General features: G+C 36.5%; 2 protein-coding genes across 4 annotated transcripts in view; both read left to right on the plus strand.

Moving 5' to 3' along the window:
- Window positions 1-9,631, plus strand: part of zgc:101783 (uncharacterized protein LOC447883 homolog) — a 104,812-nt gene extending 95,181 nt beyond the window's left edge. Inside the window, exons 3-12 of one of the 2 annotated variants that reach the window (XM_059536869.1) lie at window positions 7,104-7,153; window positions 7,236-7,274; window positions 7,838-7,942; window positions 8,064-8,123; window positions 8,207-8,321; window positions 8,419-8,477; window positions 8,800-8,850; window positions 8,960-9,044; window positions 9,139-9,265; window positions 9,342-9,631. In XM_059536869.1, coding sequence (XP_059392852.1) covers window positions 7,104-7,153; window positions 7,236-7,274; window positions 7,838-7,942; window positions 8,064-8,123; window positions 8,207-8,321; window positions 8,419-8,477; window positions 8,800-8,850; window positions 8,960-9,044; window positions 9,139-9,265; window positions 9,342-9,428 — 778 coding nt within the window. In that variant the 3' untranslated portion in view covers window positions 9,429-9,631. The remainder of the gene's footprint in view (window positions 1-7,103; window positions 7,154-7,235; window positions 7,275-7,837; window positions 7,943-8,063; window positions 8,124-8,206; window positions 8,322-8,418; window positions 8,478-8,799; window positions 8,851-8,959; window positions 9,045-9,138; window positions 9,266-9,341) is intronic. The other variant, XM_059536870.1, reaches the window with a different exon arrangement.
- Window positions 9,632-9,903: 272 nt separating this feature from the next.
- Window positions 9,904-14,051, plus strand: LOC132125260 (E3 ubiquitin-protein ligase Hakai). Of its 2 annotated transcripts, none has more exons than XM_059536576.1 (6): window positions 9,904-10,078; window positions 10,757-10,903; window positions 11,319-11,419; window positions 11,575-11,658; window positions 11,740-11,813; window positions 12,818-14,051. In XM_059536576.1, the coding sequence occupies exons 1-6, from the start codon at window positions 9,934-9,936 to the stop codon at window positions 13,758-13,760; spliced, it is 1,494 nt and encodes a 497-aa protein (XP_059392559.1). In that variant the 5' UTR covers window positions 9,904-9,933; the 3' UTR covers window positions 13,761-14,051. The 2 variants fall into 2 exon arrangements, with proteins under 2 accessions (XP_059392559.1, XP_059392558.1); XM_059536575.1 differs by having other exon boundaries at window positions 9,906-10,078; window positions 12,803-14,051.
- Window positions 14,052-14,528: the final 477 nt, after the last annotated feature.

Consider the following 14,528-nt stretch of genomic DNA (forward strand, 5'->3'; position numbering starts at 1 on the left):
CATGGTGAAGTGTAGAGGACAACAGAACATCATTTTTAAAACTCCTCTGGGCGAGGCAGTAAATGGAGAGAGATTTCTTCCAAAACCATGAATATTTCAGGTTACAATCCAACAAAAATTTAAATTATTTTTGGTCCTTATAAGTGACTTGATATACCTGTACAGATCAGGTTGCAGTTTTCTACCATGTCAGCATTTCAGAAATATTCAGTACATCCTTAAAAAATACTTTTTTAAAGTGCCTTCTTATTTTCTACAGATGCCTTTTGAATGAGGATAGAGAAACTATTAATGTCTTGCCATCAAATAGCTTTGGAATCTTGATCAAAATTTGTCCAGCTTTGGGAGAAATTCTTGAAGTGGAGCAATCATCTTAATGATACAAAGCCATCTTGTCAGTTTTAAATATTTTCAAATTTATTGTTCTGGACCTTGCTTAAAAAAAGTCAATTATTATTTAAAAAAAAAAAAATCTTGTTCCCAAAGAAGTTAAAAATACAAAAGATTTTAACCAGAATTACAGGGGGAAAGGAACAGCTTGGCTTCAGAGACATGTGGACATCAGTTAACTTACTCAGTATCATAAAAGTTACCACCATGTTTAAAGTGTTTCCAGGAATTTATCACAGTTTCTGTTATAAAACCAACAGATTAGATTACAGCTCTGTGAGAGTTTAATAGTGTAATGGAGTGACAGAGGTATGAGGTGTGGGGATCCATACGCAAAGCTTTATTCATAGACATGGTCATACACAGGCAGGGTCAAACTCCGGCAAACAGGTATATTGAGGCCAAGACATGAGCAGCCCAGTAAACAGGCGTGGGTAGATCAACGGTGAACAATACACAACAGTAGGGCTGGGTCTCGATTCAGATGTTCCATATCGATTCGATTTCAATTCACAAGCTCTCAAATCAATTCGATTTCGATTCGATTTTCTATACTCGATTCTCCTCAATGAATATAGATTTAATACATTTACTATATTTATGAAAAAGAATGGTGAACATAAGTTTACAAGTGGGTAATTCATGAAAAGAAATTAAGAGCCACAAACCTGCTCTTTTATTTTAGGAACACGTGGGTACATTAAAACAGAACCCATGTTAAATAAATACAATACAATTTTGATGCAAGATGAAAAATGCTGAAAAACGTCAGAACAGTCGCATTCCTCAATCAAACAGGTTATTTAATTTTTAAGATAAAATAATCATAAAATTTTACAAAATTTGATTTTGATTTGATTTTGCCTATGAACAATGTAGGACAAATACTATTGGTCATAGTTCACCCAAAAATAATATCATCATTTATGTATGTATTATTCATCGGTTCCGCAGATTTGTACTGTACTACAGCATTTCACCTCTGCATTACAAATCACGCAAATAGATTTGTTCTTGTCCACAACACTATCGTCATCGTCTTGCTTGTGAAATCTAAAATGCTTTCATACCTCTGACTTTTTATATGAAGGTGTCATCAACGTCGACAAAGCACCTGAAACCACAATTTTTAGCACTGAATGAATGAATGACAGGTTCGTTGGTAACATCGAGCTAGGCAAATAAGAGGGTGACATCTAGTGGAGAGGACTAGTAATTAACTTAACGTTAATCTTACGTTCAATGTTTGCGGAAATAAATATGGGGGAAAAAATCGATTCATGGCCTTTGAGAATCGATTTTGAATCGACCACATTTTAAAAAACGATTAATCGAAAAATCGATTGTTTTTTTACCCAGCTCTATACAACAGGGCAAGGCAAAGAGAGATCATGCAGGTACACAGCAATAATCCAGGCAGGGGCAAACAGAGTCCAAAACAGCAAGACTAAAGGGTAATCCAGGCAAGAATCTAAACACAGGAAAACCGGCAAGGCCAGACTATTACTAAACTATGAAAAACTGGAACTTGCTCCATAAAGTGCTATCAAGGTGAGTAATAAACGCAGACAACACTCAGCCCGGTGTAAGAAGATGTCCAATGCTTATAAAGCATGTCTGATGATTGTGCTGTGCATGGTGTAGTTGTTATCAGGTGAAATTGTGATTGGTGCAATGGATCATGGGAAATGTAGTCCAGGGTGTACTGTGTAGTGTGAAAAAGTCTGTGTGGTGAATTAACGGCAGTTCAAAGACCGGATCTTGACATAGTGAGTTGGTGGTCATCCTCCTTGGCTGTGACAGGACAGGCCGTGAGTTCATGGATGGCCTCCGTGGCCATGAAAGGACAAGCAGTGAGTTCACAGACGGGTACAAATGAGACCTCTGGAGGTTCTGCAGCGGTTGCCGCCACCAGTGGAGGTTCTACAGCAGTAGTCTCTTTCTTATGTACTTCTTACCTTGACTCCATAAAATAAAATCATCAGCATTCAGGCAAGTCAGCAAACAAATCCAGGGCAGAAGAGAGGATCTCTGAGCAGTTTGGTCTTACACTCAAGATCCCATCTACTTTAAGTTCTTAAATAAGATTAGCGAGGAGACATTTCAAGATCTGTTAGCTGACTCTGACAAAAAGCAAATACAATGAAATGCTGGTGTATTATGAGAGGGGCCTTAGTTTTTTCTGGAAGAAATATGAATGTTTGTTCAGAAGCTGTACTGACTGGGGGCGTAAATTTCGTCTAACAGTGGGGGGAGGGGGTAATAAACATAAAATTCAAGAGCAATTTTTGAAGGGGACACAAATAATACAGCTAAAATTGTACTTGTAAGGATATGTATTCCCAGAAAAATGCTTACTACTATTAGTGCAGCAGGGAGACCGTGCCAAATAAGACAACTTCAAGCTGTTGTGCTCATACCGTGACAGCGCTTATGTCCAATGTAGACATTACTATCTATCACAGTGTTGCCAAGTCCACAGTTTTCCTGTGGAATTTTGCTACTTAATCACTGTTGCTGCAGGTTGTTTTTCATGTCTGAGGGTTGAAGCGTCCCCAATAATGTGTATTTTAGCCCCTTGGAATGTGGATAGTTTGTGCTAGTTTTGAGTATTCATTGGGCAGGTTTTATTATGAAAACATGACAACCCTTTCCCTCAAACAGGACACTCAAAATGTTTCTAAACGTAAAATGCATTTTTAAGTATAAAACATTGTTATTTACAATGCACAGTGTGGTTTGTAATCATATTTTTAGGGGGGACAACCCTTTTTGTTGGTAAATGAATGTTCATTATTTTATTGTCATGTTATTGTATAACACAGTGTTCCTTCTAGTGCATATATCAATTTGTGAAAAAGTGAATTTTGTGTTGGTTGTCAGTACATTAGGCAAAAAAAGGGTTAAAAGGCTGGAATAAGAAAGCTGCAAACTGTTCACAAAATGGCCAACTCCCAATATTAGTTAACTAGCATATAGATTTCAGTCATACAAAGCCTTCTTCTGTTGCTCATTGAATGATTCACACATGAAACAGATTACTGTTTAACAGTTTTACAATGGTTTCATTGCTGAATATTACAACACTTCTCACACAAGCAGGGGGTGCAGAGAATGACACTCCCTTTTGAAATCTTGGGATATGAATCCAGATCATCACAAGATGTGACACAACGGCAGCAGTACAAGAAAGATGTCATCATTCTGATATTAAATTACACTACATATAATCAATCAGACATTTTAAAATTGTAGCTCGATTGCACAAAACAAGAAGTTAGGTTTTCTACATTTAAAATCAGAAAAATTAAGGGAGAGGTTCACAGTCATTTAGAAAAGCGCATTCGTCCATACATTGATCTGATTGACACTCTACGGTCAGTAGGCATCTATAAGGACTTGGCATTACCGACTATTGTAGTGATTGGAGATCAGAGTTCTGGAAAAAGCTCTGTGTTGGAAGCACTGTCTGGAGTTGCGTTACCAAGAGGGCATGTTGAGGACTAATTCAACTCTTCTTTGCTACTGGTTGTTCATACAAACTCTCAGCGAACACTTATCTCTCCAGTATTGCTCTATTGGTTTGAGATCTGGTGACTTTGGAGGTCTTTGGAGTAGACTGAACTCATTGTCATGTTCATAGAACCTCCATTGCACCAGTCTGAACCACTGACACAAGGCAGGATAAAAAAAAAGTGATGTGACATTCAGCCAAGTATGGTGACCCATACTCAGAATTTGTGCTCTGCATTTAACCAATCCAAAGTGGACACACACAGAGCATTGAACACAAACACAGAGCAGTGGGCAGCCATTTATGCTGTGGCACCCAGGGAGCAGTTGGGGGTTCAATGCCTTGCTCAAGGGAACCTAAGTCATGGTATTGCTGGCCCGAGATTCAAACCCACAATCCTAGGGTTAGGAGTCAAACTCTCTAACCACTAGGCCACGACTACCCCAATGGATCAAGGGATTCATGTTGCTGTGCCAAAGTCTGACACCACCATCTGCAAGTTGCAGCAGTAAATTGGTCTGGCACCAACAAGCCACTTAAATCAGATTTCTTCAGATTGAATTCAGATTGGCTGGTCAGATATTTGCATTAGTAAGATGTACTTGTAAACTGAGTGTATTTACATTTGAATTAAAATTAAGGAATGATTTTGTTTTGTCAGCCCCTGCACTATTATAAAGCTCTTGTCACATAATTTTCCACTTTTAGTTTTCTTTTGATTGCTAACTTAATTGTGTTTGTTGTAGGAATTGTGACCAGATATGTCCATTAGAGTTGAGGTTGAAGAAGGTAACAGGAGTCAACTGGAAGGCTGTTTTAATTGACAATAAGAAAACAGATGAATCTGTGAATTCCAATTTGCAGGTTACTTGTACTGCTTGCAGTGTCTTTTTTTCTTTATTGTAAATGATTCATTCAGCTGGTTTGAAAATATCACTTTTACAATGGTAGTGCATCCTGATGGCAGTATTGAGCTTTTCAGGAAGTGCTATTAAACTCTCATTAGTTCCCCACTTTAATCATTAATTGTACCTCTTTGTTTAAGATGGTAGCACATCCTGATGGCCATTTTGAGCTTTGAGAAGAGCTTTATCAAAGCACAAGTTCAAATCCACCTGTTACATGCATAAGCCTGAGTCTGGTTCCTCACTAAAGATAAGCAGGCCAGAGCCTGGCCCCTATGTGGATGGTAGAACCTTTGATAAAATCTAGTTGGATGCTCAGGTTACGTTTTATTCTGGCCAGCAGAGGGCGCTCATCCCCTGACATGTATGAGTCTATAAGTCTTAGTATAATGATACGGAGTTCAGACTGTAAAAAGAAGCGATTTAACCGTTAAAACGCACTTTTTAAAAGGGAGTGTCCAGCCAGAGCCATTAAAAAAGTAGAGTTGCGACGAGCTTTGATCTCGCCGGTGTTGCCATGCGGTCACGTGGTTCATGGAGCTCACCAAACAAACCTGCAGGTGAATAGGTTCATTAATCAGATATTTGCAGCATTTTTTTTGTAAACATTACAGCATATTATGTATTAATTATTACCTCGATGACATGTACAGTATCATCTTTATTCTGTTTTTCTTAACCCTCAGGTAGGCTTATTGCTTTTTTTATAATTTGACCATACAGCTTAACTATTTTTCAGTTAAATAAGTGTTGTATATTTGAGTTCAATAATATTTATTTAATATTTTTAGGAGATGTTTTGGTAATAAATACTATTTGAGCAATAATTATAGTCCACAATTACTTAAAACGTTTGTTTTTTTCTTCTAATATGTTTACTACTTATATTACAATTAGTGCAGTATTTAAGGTTAAATTAGAGAAAAGGGTTTTAAATTCCTAAGCAAAAAGGCAAATAAGAGTCTTTTTTTCATTAAAAAAAAAAACTTTTTCGTTTGTAATGTCATGGTCATCCCACTAGATAGCCTACTTGTATGGCTCTTAACTAAATATATCCAGAATATTGCAGGCGATACCTGCTTACTTATTTTTACGTTCTTCATTTGAATAAATATTTAGACATGATTAAACTCTAGATTTTTAAATTAGAAATAAAAATAAAATAACTTACATCATTCAGTGGTGCTAAAAAGGCCTCCAACTGCTCCAAACAATCATAAATAAATCAGCCTGTCTGTTTATACATATAATTATAAATTTGGTAATTTAGTACAGTATAGATTAAAACAGAATTCCACTAAATGTTTATTAACTTAATTTCAGAGGCGGAGAGTAGTGAAGTATTTTATACTTTTCAAGTGTCTTAACTTTATCAGAGTGTTTTTCTTTACAAAACTTTACTTCACAATATTCCAAGCATAATATTGAACTTTTTACTGCACTACATTTAATATTAAATATAATTTAATACTTAATTACATTACAAATCTATTATTTTTTTACTTTACTCATGTAAAAGTAATTCAAAGATTTACTTGAGTACTAAAAAAGTACTACGTTTTTAATGTTCGTAAGTACATTAAAGGTAAAAAAAACAATAACTTTTGTTTATGAAATGAAGTGCAGTAAAAAGTATGGCATATGCTTTGGAATGTAGTGAAGTAAAGTTTTCCAAAGAAAAACACTCTGATAAACTACAGATACTTTTTAAATTTACTTGAGTAAAGTAAAAAATAATCTGCCTCCACTGTGCTCCTGTAGTCGACACTGCCATCTAGAGGCCTGGCTGCTGAGCGACAGAACTACAAACACAGCCGCGCGGCTACGGAGTCCACAAATGGACAATAGTCTTCTTTATTATAGTAATTCCTTGTAAATACTACGCGGACATACGAAAGGAATTGTTCTTCTGAATGAGTAAGATATACTGCTTTATACCCCCTTTTTACCAGCTCTAGTCTTATTGCTAGTCTACATGTGTTTTATTATTATTATTATTATTTTTATCAATTTTGTATTTAAAGATAGTCAGAAACGAGAGCCAACATACTTATTCGCATGCAGGCTGACAAACGAGCTGTGCATGGTTTATGGTTTACAATGCACTACCTTTGCACTGTCCATTAGTCATCTAACGCCTAGAGTCTAAAGTCTAAAGCAGGTTTGATCAATTATATCAGCAAAGACGACAAAGCTGAACTTTTTTATTTTCTGTTTTTATAAACTGATCTATTTTTTATTATTATTGTTGATCAATTGATAAATTACTAACGTGATGTGTCATTTACTGTTAGTGTGAGGGGAGCTGAGCATAATAATTCAGTCATGATATACATTCGAAGAGGTTGGTTTATCTTCACTTCCTTATTTCTTTCTGTCTCTTTTCCCTCTCTGTGTTATGTTTATGTTGACGTTTTTATTTCTAGTTGGTCCCCTTGTGCTACACAAGAGTCAGAGAGACAAAAGTAAGTTATGTTTTTGAAGAGGTGTCTCATTCAGAAGCGCAGTGTTTACTTTCCTGCTTACATTGTCTTGAATCACAATCCAGGACCTGGAAATGACTCTGAATGCAAATGTCTTCTTTGCATAGTTGACCGATGCTAAAAGTTGTGTATATTCTCAGCTTTTAAAGCGGTTTGTGTTGCCACAGGCACAGCCCTCTTTAATAGAATATATATCATTTTCTTCTATGACGACTAAAAATGTTTCATTTTTGTTGTATGATGTGCCTGCTGATCAAAACATGACATGTCTGCTTAAACTGGTCAAACTAGTTTTGTGACATGTTAGCATCTGTTTTGTTACTGGTCTAAGGTGGTCTAAAAGATCTAACCAGCTTAATCAACCAGGTTGATTTCAGGCCATAAATGACAAACATGGTCTAAAACCATAAAAAAACTGTAATATATCTTTAATTGTCTTATTTTTTTGCTGAACTCACCCTGTTAGGAGCCAGTTAGGACAGTCAAAGCTGAATATTACGGTATAATCAGAATTGTGTATAATCACAAATAAATTGCTTTCACAGAAAAATTGAGATTCGTTTTCATGGTAGCTGCCCTCATAATATCCATAAGCCTTGTCCTCAAACTCCTGCAGGCAAATCCTGAATTAACATTATCAGATTTAGTAGGTGAGTTACTTTTATGCATGTATGTACTGTATGTTTGTTTTTATTTATGTATGTATTCGTTTTTTATAATTCCTTCTATACAATCTATAGAATGCATGTTTTATGTGTTTGTATAACCCAGAAAGGTCAGAAGTGGGAGCAGCTTCTTTCCAACTGAAAACTGATGATCATAAAGATGATGGTAAGCAGTTATCAAACAGTCTGGTCTGGTACAGTGTAAAAAACGAATATGCATTTAATGTATGTGTCTGTATGTTTTATTAGGTCCTAGAGGCAAATGTGGCCTTGTAAAACCATGTCCTGGAAATAATTATACATTTAAGATTTACAGTGGCGCAACAAACATCATTGGACCTCAAATATGCTTTGAGGGGAAAATGTAAAGGCTTTAAGTTGTTTAATTTTAATGAATAATTAAATGAAAGCCATAAGTGCTATTTAACAGAATTTAAACTAGTTCTGCGATCTTGCTTTAGGATAATAGAGAAAGACAGACGAGGAAAGCGACCAGGAATTAATATTGCTGTCATCAACGGTAAGTATGTTGAGCTATGCAATTTTACTTTAAAAAAGCCGAATTAAAAAGGTACTATGTTTTGCTTTTAGCTTCATTTTTATTATTATTATTTTTAAATTCCTTTTATTTTGTTTTTATTTATATTTTTATTTTTTGCAAGCATGTTTTCTTTTTGGATTACTCTGTATATTGTTTTGAAATAATGTATTTTTGTGTGTCTTATATCAATATGTATAATATAATATTTCATAGAAATATTTGAAGTAACTGTTTAGTGTTCTTATAGGTATAAATACTCATTTTTAACATTTCTTGTTTACTTATTCATACAAAAATTCAGAAAAAACGGGTGAACACGTCAAGACTGGCATCTTCAATATGTGGAACGGAAGTATGTAGTATCTTAACTACATCGTGTTGTTAATGAATAATCTTGCATCATAAATAATGATTTGCATTCTCTGTTCCCGTGTATGTAAGAAATCTCTTTTTGATGACAGAGGTTGAGGAGCTGATAGAGTTTCTGAAGTCAATCAAGGATGGTTCTCTTGTGTTGATCGCCACTTTTGATGATCCAGCCACAAAGTAGAGTAGAATCTATTTTCATCATGTACTGTATGTGCATCTTATCATGGTGTTGTCTCATCATGTCGTAATGTACATGATTCCTTTATGATAGACTTAATGATGAAGCAAGGACACTTATTGCAGAGCTTGGAAGTTCATATATTTCCCAGTTGAAATTCAGAGATAATTGGCTCTTTGTGGGAGGGAAGAACACAAGAACACAAGTCACTTTTGAGCAGGTAATGCCATATAGGTTTAGGCAATGGAAACACTTTTCAGATCCATCAGTTTATCTCCCTTTTCTGTCTTTTTCAGCACCTAAAGAATGACAGGAAAACCAATAAGTACGAAAGCTGGCCAGAAATGATCGAGATGGAAGGTTGCATACCTCGAATAGACTGATTTTTCCCGCAGCACAATTTGATCTGCCAAATAATGCCTTTTAAATCAGGCCTCAGATGATGTTTTCGCATCTACAGTTAATAGAACGAGCTGAGCCACGATGCATTTTCCAATGTGTTTCATGATATTCAGACTGCTATTTGTCTACTTTTGTGGAAATACGATTCTGTTAATATTTCTGAGGCCATTTCACTGTTTCAACTTTGCTGTTTCCTGGAAATCATTTTAATTTTTATATAGTAAATGTTTATTTTTGTTGTCTTTTTTTTTCGAGGTGTTTTTTAAATGTCATTGTAAGTTCGATTGTGTACTTTGTGTACTTTGTGTACATTGTGTACTTCGATATTAAAGTGCTTTATTTATTATATTATGTTGCTGTATTTTTATTTATCTGCATCATATATTAATAATTTTGTTAAATTTAGTTTGTGATTTTGCTGTTTTCACGACTTTCGGTGATTACATAGTTGGAACAAAGAAAGAGAGGCTAAATTAAATAATAATAATGATAAACTTGACACGTTACAAAAATAGACATGACGGAAATCATCATATGCGTAAATTGTGCGCAACGTTGAACTGCAAACCACACGAAGTCACTCCCATCAGTTCAGCGCAGGATGCACAGTGTCAAGTCATGGACCAAAATGGTGAGTTACAGGCTAATGTAACGAAGTATTTGACTGCAGGCTTTCAGTTTAAAATACCAAAATGTTTCTGAGTGAGAGGTAACGTTAACCAGCTGGACGGTAAACCAGTAAAGTCGCGCGCTCTTGGTGTCATTTATCCGTTTGTGTGTGCTGGCAGTAAACGCATTTATTGGACGTAACGTTACGTTATCCAGCTAGCCGCTGACATTAACAGAGGAGCGCGCGTCCAGCACTTGACAGGTTCAAATTAGAACATTTGACCCCCCCCCCCCCCCTCCCCCTTAAAAAATCTATTTAAACACTGTATTATACATTGGTTACTAAGTTTTGTATATATGTTATGGTAAAGACTACAACTCTGCACTTCATACAGTACGTAAGTTACGTTAAGTTACTCTTATTTTAGTACATTTAGCTTCTCCACTTTTTATTAAACACATTTTGATCACTGCTGAATAGCACAGATCTCACTAAGATTAGTATGTTTTCCTTAATTTCATAAATTACATTATACTAATCGCTATTGTCTGTAGCAGTACTGCCTGTTTTAAATAATGGATTACATTTTTTATATCCTAGATAATATTGGATATTGTAGTACTGAATTGCGTATCTATAATGTATCAGTAACTTAACATTGTGCTTGTTATTAATGATGTTATCTGTTTGCTTTTCCAGACAATGACCTTCAAGGAAATGATGGTTCGGGATCCCTTGGAGGTCTTGATGTTCGCCGACAGATCCCAATCAAGTTACTGTCGAAACAAAAGCTGCCCATCCGACCTCAGCGTCACAACACCAGGCCGCCCTCAAAAAACAAAGAAGGTTGGTGTGCAAAAGAATGAGTTTTCATCTCGTTCACACTTACACGTAAATCTGATCGTAAGCTTAAGTATGAAACCAATGGAGCTCTAATCAGTTTAGGCTTATAATGCTTTTGGGAAACGCAGTCCGGGACTCTGTCATATTGTAGCTTTTGAAATGATTGAATTTAGTTTTTTTGTGTTTTGTTTTGAAATGTATTTATACAAAATAGTATAGAATTTTAGTATTAGCACATCCCTGTTTTTTGTTGTTGTTGTTGTTTTTTGTACCATAAACAACTAAGTGTATTTGATCCAGATATGCCAATAAATCAAATTTTTTCTTTGTCTGAATAAAACTGAAGTGGTGATTAATTTGTATTTTTTTTTCATATATTATGTCTTTCTCTATTTATGAACTTTTTTGTGATCTCCAGAGCTGTTCAGCTATAACCAAGAGGAAAGATTTGAGTGTAAATCCGGAGATGCTTATGGAAAACGGCGCAGATTCCCTCAGCCAATCTTCTGGGATTATAAGGTTACACATTTATCATCAATTAATTACAACAAAAATCTGATGATATTTTTAAAAGTATTTTTTCTAATAATGCAAATACTTAATAAAATATCTAAATATACAGTATTTGCATAATAGCATATTTGAAATGAGTGAGATCTGCTTATATTTCTCAGCTCAACTTGATAGGAGTTAAAGATGACACTCCAGTTCATTTTTGTGACAAGTGTGGTCTGCCCATAAAGATCTACGGGCGAATGGTAAGAAGGATGTTGACATCCCTAAAACATACTTTATACTTTCGGAGATCTTTCATTGATAAAAATCTCTTTTATTTTCAGATTCCCTGTAAGCATGTCTTCTGCTATGACTGTGCAGTGCACTACGAGAAGAAATGTGATAAGATTTGCCCTGGGTGAGTATCTCCAACAACAGTTAAAGAGGATTTTATCTTGTTTTGAAGTTTTGAGTTATAAGTGAAAAACACACAGTGTCCATTCCGGATATGCAGTGTAAAGTTTGAGTGAAGGTAGTGTTTTGTAAATTTCCCGAAATGTTGGCAAATAGAGGATGCAAGCAAATCTGAAAATTTGAGTATGTTCTGTTTCCTTGGTAATGTCTGTAGGTGTTAGAATAAGAGGATTTTGATATAAAAACAAAACTCATTCAGCAAGCTTTATTTAATTATAACGTCTTTACTATCATTATTTATATCATAAATCATTTAGTTTTTTTTATCTATATAAAATTTTATTGAATTAAAAATTGTTCATGTGTCAGTTATTAGTCATTAAATAAAAATAGTTGGCTATCACATTATCACACTAGAATTTTAATATCAGTGCATAGAGTCAGATACCAATAAAACAGAAATTTTGTTCTGTCTGTAACAGATTTTTTTCCTTCTGTTAATTATGAATTTATTTGTGATCTTCAGAGCCTTTTCATCTATGACGAAGAGGAAACATTTGAGTGTAAATCTGGATATACTTATGGAAGCCAAAAATTGATTAATTCAAAAAATATTAAAACATTATAGCAAGCTGTGTTTAAATAGTCTGTTGTGTACTAACCTTACATGTCCATCAAGTAAAACTGTACTTAAATTTCTCCAGTAATCCGACATCACAGTCTCAATGCGACCTGTATATACTGCCATTTTTATATAATCAAAAAGAAAAGATAACTTGATAATTGCTTAGGTAGAAGTTACTATGATATATGTATTCCAGTAAATTATGGATATACTGTACAAAAATTTTGCCTAGAGGGCAGTGTGAATTCGTTTTTTTTTTCTTTATTCTTGATGTAAATATCTCCAGATCCAAATGGAAATCATAATTTGTCATATTATAAGTAATGTGTGTATCTAAGTCCACTTCCCGTACTAAATCTTAAGTTCAGTCTGTCCCTCTACAGTTGCTCAGACCCAGTCCAGCGCATCGAGCAGTGTCAGCGCGGCTCCCTCTACATGTGCAGCATTGTGCAAGGCTGCAAACGCACCTACCTCTCACAGCGAGACCTGCAGGCCCACATCAACCATCGCCACATGAGGGCCAGCAAGACCAGATCCTCTCGCCTGGATCCGCCACTCCCGACTCTGGCCTCCGACCCACCAGAACGCTTCCAGTTTCCGTCTCCTACTCACCTGGCTAAAACACACCCTATCATTCCTCCCCCTCTGCAAGGCCACGATACAGACAACCATCCACTTCCAGCCTCGCCTTCCGATCTTGGACCCTCCTCACGGTCCCTCCCCTCAGAGACCTTCCGAATCGCCACAGTGACTACACGTAAGCATAGCAACCTCATCACGGTGCCCATTCATGATGACTCTGGGAGCTCAGGCCCCTCCCACTGTGAGCCACACCCACAGACTCCTCCGGTCCCGTCTTCACACCATCACCCTGGCGATTACGCCAGCCAACCAGTGGTGTCCCACCCACATCATATCATGCCTCCACAACAACCACATTACGGGCCTCCGCTGCCCCCTCTCAACATCCCCATGCAGCACCCGCCGCAGGGCTCCGCTACATCTCACATGGTTTACAACCAAGCACCTCCCATGTCAACGCCACCTCCACCTGGACACATCGTCAGCCAGTTGCCACCCTACATGAATCACCCTCCACCTGGTCCCATTCCCCCGGTCAGTGCGCACCACTACAACCTAAACTCAGTGCCACAGAACCAAGGCACTCTTAGCCCACCATTCAACCAACCAAACGCCATGAGCCCAGGGATGTGGCCCAATCCTCGTGGCCCTAATCCACCCCGTATGCAGGGGCCACCACCACAGGGACAGATGCCAGGGCCTCACCACCCTGACCAGTCACGATATAGACTGTATTACCAGTAGCCTCCTGGCTTTGTCGGCTCTATCAGACAGTTTGACCATAGATGAATAACCATATCTAGTCAGAAACAACACTAAGCTTCCTGGGCTGGTTATCTTCACTGATAACTCACTATATGTTGACTCCCATTGCTGGCATTTTTGTACTAATGTCCCTCAATCAGGAAGGTTCCATGGAATTATGAATAGTTGAGTGGGTGGGGGGAGGCTTTTTTTGGTTGGAAGAATTAAACAGTTTTGTTTGAAACATTTATTAATGTTTACATACATTAAATGAAACTTGAATTCCATTTAGATTTTTGGTTTGACATTCGCTACTTCTAGGCACAAAGATTGAAGCTAGTTAAAAGGATCATTCACCCCGAAAAATAATATTGTGTCATTTACTCACCCTTATGTCATATTTTTTGGTGAACTATACCTTTAATAATTATAATTTGGGTTTCTTAAGGCTGGAATGCATTACATAACATTTACAGTCTGGATGAGTACATGCTATTTGCCGAAAGTCAGAGCCAGTCCACAGATTTGAGTTGACAGATTTCACAGAAAATCATGTAGTGTATGATGGTGGCATAATCTGATCTTTTATTTTTAGTTTCAGGCTTTGATTTCAACCATGAAGATATCAAACGTTATTTTGAGCTGATTTCATAACACATTTTGTTTTCATTAGTCATGCATCTCCTGGTAATGAGACGCGTGTTTCTGCACGAGCTTGTTGTGTTCAGAATGATCTGAAAGTCTGTTAGCATGTGATCATCAATTATT

Source organism: Carassius carassius, chromosome 43 (assembly GCF_963082965.1).
Source record: "Carassius carassius chromosome 43, fCarCar2.1, whole genome shotgun sequence".
Lineage (NCBI taxonomy): Eukaryota > Metazoa > Chordata > Actinopteri > Cypriniformes > Cyprinidae > Carassius > Carassius carassius.